Source organism: Argentina silus (assembly GCF_951799395.1).
Source record: "Argentina silus genome assembly, chromosome: 12".
In the NCBI taxonomy this organism is placed as follows: Eukaryota; Metazoa; Chordata; class Actinopteri; order Argentiniformes; family Argentinidae; genus Argentina; species Argentina silus.
Genome location: NC_139666.1, coordinates 1122000 through 1131999, shown reverse-complemented (window position 1 = coordinate 1131999; position 10000 = coordinate 1122000). Strand labels below are relative to the sequence as shown.

The 10000-nt window shown below is 49.9% G+C and overlaps 1 protein-coding gene across 1 annotated transcript in view; it reads left to right on the top strand.

The window, feature by feature from the left end:
- Positions 1 to 10000, top strand: part of myo10l3 (myosin X, like 3) — a gene marked incomplete at its 5' end in the record, with an annotated part of 49003 nt that overhangs the window by 6275 nt on the left and 32728 nt on the right. The window contains 6 exons of the mRNA XM_083682029.1: positions 1556 to 1674; positions 4515 to 4661; positions 5128 to 5228; positions 5938 to 6004; positions 6541 to 6633; positions 8482 to 8550. Coding sequence (XP_083538155.1) covers positions 1556 to 1674; positions 4515 to 4661; positions 5128 to 5228; positions 5938 to 6004; positions 6541 to 6633; positions 8482 to 8550 — 596 coding nt within the window. The remainder of the gene's footprint in view (positions 1 to 1555; positions 1675 to 4514; positions 4662 to 5127; positions 5229 to 5937; positions 6005 to 6540; positions 6634 to 8481; positions 8551 to 10000) is intronic.

Here is a 10000-nt window from a genome sequence, read left to right as displayed (position 1 = left end):
CACCCCTCCTCTCTCACCCCTCCTCTCTCACCCCTCCTCTCTCTCACCCCTCCTCCCCTCCTCTCCCTCACCCCTCCTCTCTCTCACCTCCTCTCTCCCACCCCTCCTCTCTCACCCCTCCTCTCTCACCCCTCCTCTCTCACCCCTCCTCTCTCTCACCCCTCCTCTCTCACCCCTCCTCTGTCACCCCTCCTCCCTCTCACCCCTCCTCTCTCACCCCTCCTCTCTCACCCCTCCTCTCTCTCACCCCTCCTCTCTCACCCCTCCTCTGTCACCCCTCCTCCCTCTCACCCATCCTTCCTGTCAATCTCTACTGTCTCTATCCCAATAAAGCAGAAATGTCCTAAGAAACAAGTATTCCAATTCAAATAATTTCTTTGTATAGCAATGTTTGAAACACATTGAATTCACAATGTAGGTGGAAGTATAGATATTAGGCCTGGCTCTAGTTTTGAAGTCCTACGTTTATGAGAGTATCTCATCTTCTCAGTAACCCTGAGTCCCCATTGCCCTCAAATTCACCCCCATAACTCTCTGGGTGTAAACCCAATAATGGGCTTCACTGTAATAAACGATGTGACAGTTAGAGTTGAACATGCTGGAACACGAAGCAGAATTCCCCCGTCGGCCGGATCAGACCTGCTTTCTAGGGAATCAGGAGGATGTCTGTCATCGCCTCAGCTCATGTAGTCCCGAGGGTGAAGAAAGTCTCCCAGTCTCAACGTTCTAGAATGCCAAGGGTGACTTTATTAACTTTGGAGCCAATCAAAGTTTGCCAAATACCACATAAAACATTTGGCAGGCAGTTAGCGAGTTACCTAAAGTCCCGTTCCCACCGAGTTACCTCAGAGATTAGTGGGTTCAGGATGAGTGGGGTTCTGACTTGTAGCCATGCAGTTCTCACAGAACCTTCCCCACCCAGAACCCACTGAGTTCCTGGGTCCACTCTCTGGTGAATGGGACTTTACGTTGAATGTAGTCCCAAGTGAGTGGCTCTGATGCCATGAGTTTTATTATGTTGTAATGTTGTGTGTGTGTTACGTCTGGATGTCAACTGGGTGTATGCAGGGCTTCCTTGTAAAAGAGACTAAAATAAAGGTTCAATAACTAAATAAAATAGTTATAGTTGAGGGGCTGTGACAAGTGATAGCATTGCCTCTCTCTCTTCACTCACGGGGGCTTTCCACACGCTGGGACCCCAACCCTACCACGCCAACCCCAACCACCCCAACCCCAACCACCCCAACCCCACGCCGGCTCAAATACTGTCCCTCCTCATGATCCTTCCCAACATTGTTCCAGCCACTATGGTGGGTTTGGAACCAGGCCAGCCCAGACCAGCTCAGCCCAGCCCAGCTCAGCTCAGCTTGGCTCAGCTCAGCTTGGCTCAGTTCTTATGATGACTGTTGGATAGATGATTCAGTTACTTCTACAAATGTATTTGTTGTAAGTCGCTTTGGATAAAGGCGTCTGCTAAATGCTATAAATGCTATAAATGTAAATGTTTCCTCCTCCAGTAACAGAGTGCCCTCCATGCTGTGTGTTTTCCCTGCAGTGATCAGCAGCGTGAGTGACCTGCTGGGCCTGGACTCCTTCCAGCTGTCGGAGGTTCTGACCCAACGCTCCATGATCCTGAGAGGGGAGGAGATCTGCTCGCCTCTGACCGTGGAGCAGGTAGGAGCCCCGCCCATCTGCCCCGCCCGTCTGCCCCGCCCATCTGCCCCGCCCGTCTGACACCCCCCCACCACCACCACCACCACTGGACCGCCCTGGCCCGGCCTTTCCCTGAGCCACTGTCCCTGAGTATTTTTTTTTAAACATGTTTTTAGGGCATTTCTGCTTTATTGGGATAGAGACAGTAGAGATTGACAGGAAGAGAGAGAGAGAGAGAAGGGATGACATGCAGGATATGTCGATGGCCAGAATCGAACCTTGCGATGATATGGTATGCGCCTTAGTGTGCTACACCACTGAGCACCCCGTTCCTGACCCACTGTCCCTGACCCGCTGTCCCTGACCCGCTGTCCCTGACCCACTGTCCCTGACCCCTGACCCCTGACCCCTGTCCCTGACCCACTGTCCCTGACCCACTGTCCCTGACCCCTGTCCCACTGTCCCTGACCCACTGTCCCTGACCCCTGACCCACTGTCCCTGACCCACTGTCCCTGACCCACTGTCCCTGACCCCTGACCCCTGTCCCACTGTCCCTGACCCACTGTCCCTGACCCCTGACCCACTGTCCCTGACCCACTGTCCCTGAGCCACTGTCCCTGACCCACTGTCCCTGACCCCTGTCCCACTGTCCCTGACCCGCTGTCCCTGACCCACTGTCCCTGAGCCCTGACCCCTGACCCACTGTCCCTGACCCACTGTCCCTGACCCACTGTCCCTGACCCCTGACCCCTGACCCGCTGTCCCTGAGCCACTGTCCCTGACCCGCTGTCCCTGACCCACTGTCCCTGAGCCTTTCACGGTTGAACGTCCAGATAGGAATATATGACGTAGAAGTGACATGTAGGCTCAGTGAGGAGTCTGGTCATGCCAGCACCGGTCACGGCATTTCGACCACGTTTTGTAGCCGACGTCTCACCCACCTGAACACGGCCGTGACCTGAGATAACCTGACACTCTTGCTTGCCTGTTTCTCATGACTGTTTCTCTGTCGCCCCCCCTCTCTCACACGCCTCCCCCCCCTCCCCCCCCCTCCCTCTCTCTCACACGCCTCCCCAGATCCCTTGCGTGACTCTCAGTCATTTCCTGCTTTTTGTCTGCCAGACTCCTGGCACAGTAAACACAGTAAGCCCCTCTTGGAGATACGATCTCAGCCCAGAGAGCACGGCAGTGTGAGCTGCTCCAGGACAGCGGCAGCAGAAGTCTTCTCTTATCTCTGATTGGCTCGGCGGTGTTAAGCGTGCGTGCACTGCCGCTGGAACGAGCAGCGCAGGCAAAAAATGAAAACTTTTGAGGTCCGTCATTATGCTGAATAGTGATTCAGAGGTCGGGACCCGAGTCTTTAAACCCACGTCGTCAGATAAATCGCAGCGTGAGGCAGAATGTGCCCTCCGTCGCCATGGTGACCGGAGCGAGAGAGAAACACAGAAAACCCTTTCACGACTTAAAACAAAGAGAGTACGTTTACAAAGCGGGGTTCTGCCAGGGGTCTGTTTGAAGCAGAGGCTCTCTGTTAATAGACTGTATTATTCCCTGCTGAACTCCCTTCATAATGCCTTTCTCACAGCGAGCCGTGCGCTCCCTGTGCCTGCCCCATTGCCTACTTCCTGGACAAACAGCCATTCTTCTAGTCTCCGATGACGGAGTTCCTGGAGACACCATCACTGCTGCTATTCAGACCCGGGCAGAACCTAGTCTGAATGATGAATTATAGTCCAAGGGCATTGTGTTCCTTCGAAACCACCAAACAAACACACACACGCACGCACACACGTACACACACACACACACACACACACACACACACACACACACACACACACACACACACACACACACACACAAACACAAACACACTTCTAGGTTCTATTCTATTTTCAGTTAGAACACGATTCCTGTAGGAAGCACTGGCTTGTTCTGTGGTTCTCATCCATGTGCTGTAGGTTCTGTCCGTCCAGGGTGAGACCGGTGTGTTTCAGTGACCAGGCGACCATAAGCCTGATTGTCGTCATAGTTGTAGAAACCATCGTTAATAAAACATTTACATTTTACATTTATGGCATTTAGCAGACGCCTTTATCCAAAGCGACTTACAACAAATACATTTGCTTAAGTAAGTGAATCATCTATCCAACAGTCATCATAAGACAAAGTAATCAATGCTCACACCAGGGGCCATTGGCAGTCGTAATGCCAGAAGCCTTTTTTTTGTGTGTTTTGTTTATTAACAGGACAGAACTTGTACAGGGGGGAAGTGGGGGAGAAGAGGTCTCTAGGGTTAGGGTTAGTACAGGGGGGGTAGTGGGGGTGAAGAGGTCTTTAGGAGGGACTGTTAAGATGTAGCCTGAAGAGATGGGTTTTCAATCTACGACGGTAGAAATAAAGTAGAAATAAATAGAAATAAAAGTTATTCCCTTTTCCTTACGTCATTATTGGGACACGTTGTGAAGTTTGTCATGGATGTAAGGAAACCAGGGGAGATAAGAGGACCTCTGTGTTTTAGAGGACCTCTGTGTGTTTTAGAGGACCTCTGTGTGTATTGTCCTGACTGAGAGTCACAAGCCACTGTCTCAACCAGCATTGGGAATATTGCCACACTATTACACTTCCATCCATTTACAGTAGTTGCTTACGAGTTTCTTCAAATATATTATTAATTTGATTATTGATCACAAAATAATGCCCCTTGAGGCATCTAAACTCCATCCAAACTTAACCGTGTATTTCGTGCGTTGTGTAGCATTGTGGTTTGCCGCCTGACAAATGACAGTGTATTCTCTGACCCTCTGACATTGTTTCTATGACGATAACCCACTCATTGTCTGTCGATTGTGATTGACAGGCCGTCGACTCCCGGGACTCGGTTGCCATGGCGCTGTACGCTCAGTGTTTCTCCTGGATCATAACGAGGATCAACCAGAAGATTAGAGGGAAGGACAACTTCAAGTCCGTCGGCATCCTGGACATCTTTGGCTTTGAGAACTTTGAGGTGTGTATGAAACAGTTGCCACGGTTACATTCACCCCTCGAAACTCACGACACCACAGCAAGCCCAGCCGTCGAGCTGAACCCATACAACGCATCCGGGTCACGGCACCAATAAAACAAACGTCAAGTTGTTGCAAACAGTCGCCCCGCAGTTCGACCTGCTCTGCCCGAGTCTCGAACTTGCGACCTCTGGCTTGCCAACACGCGTGACCATCTCCTAAAATACCCGACGTTAACCAGTTACGCTATCGAACAGCTAGCAATTCGACAGCGCGGGTGGTGGGGGTGTTTGAACTTGAGGAGGGAGTTTACCGTCTCCACTCGGTTCCATATAATTCATTAATTTAAGTTTGGCTTCGGTTGGTCGGTTGGTGCAGCTGTCAGGTTGGCAGCCTCTGGAGGAAATGAGCAACGGCTTTGTTACCATAGCATATAGTTCTAGTGTCACCTTTCTCCGCCTCCGCCAGGTGAACCGGTTCGAGCAGTTCAACATCAACTACGCCAACGAGAAGCTGCAGGAGTACTTCAACAAGCACATCTTCTCCCTGGAACAGCTGGAGTACAACAGGTGACTGGTCCCTCAGAGCAGGTGTAGCGGAGGTGGTTTGGAATTGTGATGAGGTGATGTGGTGATGAGGTACTCAACTCAAAGTGTCGCCCCCGGATCTTGAGGGTGTCCTCTTGGCCTAATGGTAGACGCTTGGGTCTTCCGTGTGGGAGTTCCGGGTTCGAACCCCACCTGTCAAACCCTTCCAGGTGACATAGTGAAATCATAGTCAGTCAGTTGTTCCAGATTTTAATTAAGTAATCAATCAATCAATCAAATCAACGTTTATTTGTCAAGTACACAATATACTGGATACAGTGCAATGAAATGCTTTGGGTAAGCAACTCCTCAACGATGCAGAAATTAACAACTAACAATGCAATAATAATAATAATAATAGAAACAATTATTATTCCTGGAAGGTGGTGTGACTGAGGTTCTTAGAAATAGAGAGAGAGGAGAGAGGGGGGGGCCTCCTGTTCCTGGTAGGATAGAGATGCAGGCCTGCTGCCAGATGTTTAAATAGGAGGGTTTCTGTCTCAGACAGTCGTTGTCTTGTTGAATAGTCTAGCAGCCGGGTCACAGCTCATTACATCACATGAACTGCTAGACAATACAGCCATTGTGACTTCCACCATGTTTATGCGTGTGTGTGTGTGTGTGTGTGTGTGTGTGTGTGCGTGTGTGTGTGTGTGTGTGCGCGCGTGTGTGTCGCCCTCCTCCTCCACAGGGAAGGAATCCAGTGGGAAGCCATAGATTGGATGGATAATGCCGAGTGTCTGGATCTCATAGAGAAGGTAGTGTGTCAAAGATTTTATAAAAGAATATTCGTAAAACCAACCTGACCAAACTGTCCGGCTTCCACAGAACATCCCCTTGTTGACCTCATCATTGCGTTATTACCACAGAAATGGGGTGAAAACACCCTGATGACACTATCATATAGAACTCTGTGGTTATTGTATAATTGTTCATGCTGTGTGTGTTTATAGTATGGAGCATACACATCAACATGGATACATCCTAAACAGTCATTATTGCGTGTTGGGTTTCATGGTCAGTGAATTTACTGAGTGGTAAATAACTATTTCCTGTCTCCTCTGTGGTCTGTTGTCTTAAAGGCCAGAAAGGCAGTGAAACCTCCCGCCAAAGGCTGTCTCTGTAGGAGCTTAACCAGTCCTGTGTGTGTGTGTGTGTGTGTGTGTGTGTGTGTATGCATGCATGTGCGTGTATGTGTGTGCGTGTGCATGTGCGTGTGCATGTGTGTGTGCGTGTGTGTGTGTGCGTGTGTGTGTGTGTGTGTGCGTGCGTCCTTGGCCTTTCTCTCTTGTAGAAACTGGGCATGTTGGCTCTTATCAACGAGGAGAGCCGCTTCCCTAAAGGCACAGACTACACCCTCCTGGAGAAACTGCACAGTCGACACGCTGTGAGTACACACTCCTCCTCACCACACACACACACACACACACACACACACACACACACACACACACACACACACACACACACACACACATACACACACACGCTGCTTCCTCAACCCCTTGCCAGCTCAGATCACAGAGAGTTAACTTTCTCCTGCGGCTCTTGAATAATGCCTTTGGTGTGGTATTGATCGCCTGGGCAACACACTCGTTCACCCCCCCCCCCCCCCACCACCACCCCCACCCCCACCATACTCCAAGCCCTCTCACACGCAAACCCACAATGGTGAAATGTGATCCGCTATTCTCTGGGCCTGATGGACATTGTGAACAGGAGAAAAGAGTGTCCTCAGAAGCCCAGCAGGCGTAGTCTGGATAGAAACAGGAGAATTCCACAACAACACACACAAACCCGATGACCTCCATGGTGCCTCCATGCTGTCCATGGTGTCTCCATGCTGTCCATGGTGCCTCCATGCTGTCCATGGTGTCTCCATGCTGTCCATGGTGCCTCCATGCTGTCCGTGGTGCCTCCATGCTGTCCGTGGTGTCTCCATGCTGTCCATGGTGTCTCCATGCTGTCCATGGTGTCTCCATGCTGTCCATCCCTCTGCCAGCCCTCTGCTCTGTGACACACCAGTCTGGCCAGAGGAGGCGCGGCTACGGGGGGGTTAGTTTTGGAGTAATGTCACATGGTCGGTTCTTTGAAGCATATTTGTGTTCTTGGTTTGGTTTGGTCACTTTGGTGTTGTGTGGCTTCGGCTCTGTATCATTAATACAGACATTGGGACACAAGTACATAGATTAAGTTCAGTCACTGAGACACTAATTCATACATTGAGACACTAACTCATACATTGAGACACTAACTCATACATTGAGACTAGATTGCTGATAATTGCTCTCAAGTTGTTGTATTTCAGTTGGAGTTGGAGGGTTACTCAGGAATATGAAGTATGTTTAAAAAAAAGAGGTTTGAGGTTCTGGACTTAACTTGACCCCTTCAAAGATGTTTTACACCTTGTTGTTTTACATCAAGTTTCTATCCAGAGCCTATTTTTTTGACATATACAGTACCAGTCAAAAGTTTGGACACACCTTGCCAAGAGTGTGCAAAGCTGTCATCAAGCAAAAGGTGGCTACTTTGAAGAACCTAAAATATAAACCACACTTTTTTGTTTACTACATCATTCCATATGCGTTCCTTCATAGTTTTGATGTCTTCAATATTAATCTACAATGTAGAAAATAATAAAAATAAAGAAAAACCATTGAATGAGAAGGTGTGTCCAAACTTTTGACTGGTACTGTTCATTGAGATGAAAAGGCCTTTTTCTCAGTAGGCCCATTCTGTTGTTCAGTGTTGTGTAGGTGCTGTAGGAGCAGGTTAGAGTTCTCCTGTGTTCTGTAGGAGCAGGTTAGAGTTCTCCTGTGTTCTGTAGGAGCAGGTTAGAGTTCTCCTGTGTTCTGTAGGAGCAGGTTAGAGTTCTCCTGTGTTCTGTAGGAGCAGGTTAGAGTTCTCCTGTGTTCTGTAGGAGCAGGTTAGAGTTCTCCTGTGTTCTGTAGGAGCTGTAGGAGCAGGTTAGAGTTCTCCTGTGTTCTGTAGGAGCTGTAGGAGCAGGTTAGAGTTCTCCAGTGTTGTGTAGGTGCTGTAGGAGCAGGTTAGAGTTCTCCTGTGTTGTGTAGGAGCTGTAGGAGCAGGTTAGAGTTCTCCTGTGTTCTGTAGGAGCAGGTTAGAGTTCTCCAGTGTTGTGTAGGTGCTGTAGGAGCAGGTTAGAGTTCTCCAGTGTTGTGTAGGTGCTGTACGAGCAGGTTAAAGTTCTCCTGTGTTGTGTTTTCTCTCCCTGCAGACCAACCCCTACTACGTGAAGCCCCGGGTGGCGGACCACCAGTTCGGCATCAAGCACTACGCTGGAGAGGTAAAATATGAAATATGACCGGGGCGCTCGGTGGCGTAGCACACTAATGCGCTTACCACGTAATCGCAAGGTTCCTGGTTCCATTACGACCCTCGACCTATCTTGCATGTCATCCCTCCTCTCTCTCCCATCCTTCCTGTCAATCTCTACTGTCTCTGTCTCTGTCCCAATAAAGCAGAACTGCCCTAAAATATATTTAAATATGATCATATGAACGATACAGGAACCATCCAGACCTGATGAATGAACAGCAAATGAGAAGCACGCTTGCTCAATTATCAGCATGCACACACACGCACGCATATATGCACACACACACAGACATGTAGACACACACACAGACATGTAGACACACACACAGGAATCAGTGTGTTATTCACACAATGTTATTCATTTCAATGTTATTCATTTCTCTCGTGCCTCTCTGGTGCATGGAGGGAGTGTTTTGATGTTCTAATCTTTGTGACACTGTCAGCACCCTCAAATCAACTCTGAAATCAAATCAAAACTTTATTTATATGAAGCTCATTAAATAATGAATCACAAATGCGATACACTGCGTTTCACAGGGAGATCAAATCAGAACGCAGGTTAGGAGATAAAAGGTTGATGATAAAAGCGTCAAATAAAAGGTTGATGTGATAAGGCGAGGTCCCCGAGCTGACGCCACACACACACACACACACACACACACACACACACACACACAGTCTAACCCCACCTCCTGTCTGGCTTTATTGATGTGAGGGGGCAGAGGGAGGTGTGTGTGTGTGTGTGTGTGTGTGTGTGTGTGTGTGTGTGTGTGTGTGTGTGTGTGTGTGTGTTGGCATTGGAAAGCCTCAAGGTTTCACAGTCACACACACACACACACACACACACACACACACACACACACACACACACACACACACACACACACACACCCAGGCCAGGCAGCCAAGGAAGCACCCAGGCTCCTACATTCATTCATCAGCCAGTTATTCATGCAGGCTGGAGGGAGGGGGTTGGGCATCAGCCCTGCCATTGCCTGGACCCCCCCCCCCCCCTCCCTCCCTCCTCTCACCCTCTCTCTCACCCTCTCTCTCACCCTCTCCCTCACACTCTCCCTCTCCCTCTCCCTCCCCCTCTCCCTCCTCTCTCCCCCCCCTCCCTCCTCTCTCTCCCTCCTCTCCCCCCCCCCTCCTCTCTCTCCCTCCTCTCCATCCTCTCCCCCCCTCTCCCTCCTCTCCCCCCCTCTCCCCCCCTCCCTCCTCTCTCTCCCTCCTCTCTCTCCCTCCCCCCCCCCCCCCCCCCTCTCTCTCCCTCCTCTCCTCCAGAAGAGAAGAGAGAGCAGGAAAGGGAGAAGGCCGTTGTCCTGGGCACAGCAACAGAGTGGTGTGTGTGTGTGTGTGTGTGTGTGTGTGTGTGTGTGTGTGTGTGTGTGTGTGTGTGTGTCTGTGTGTGTGTCTGT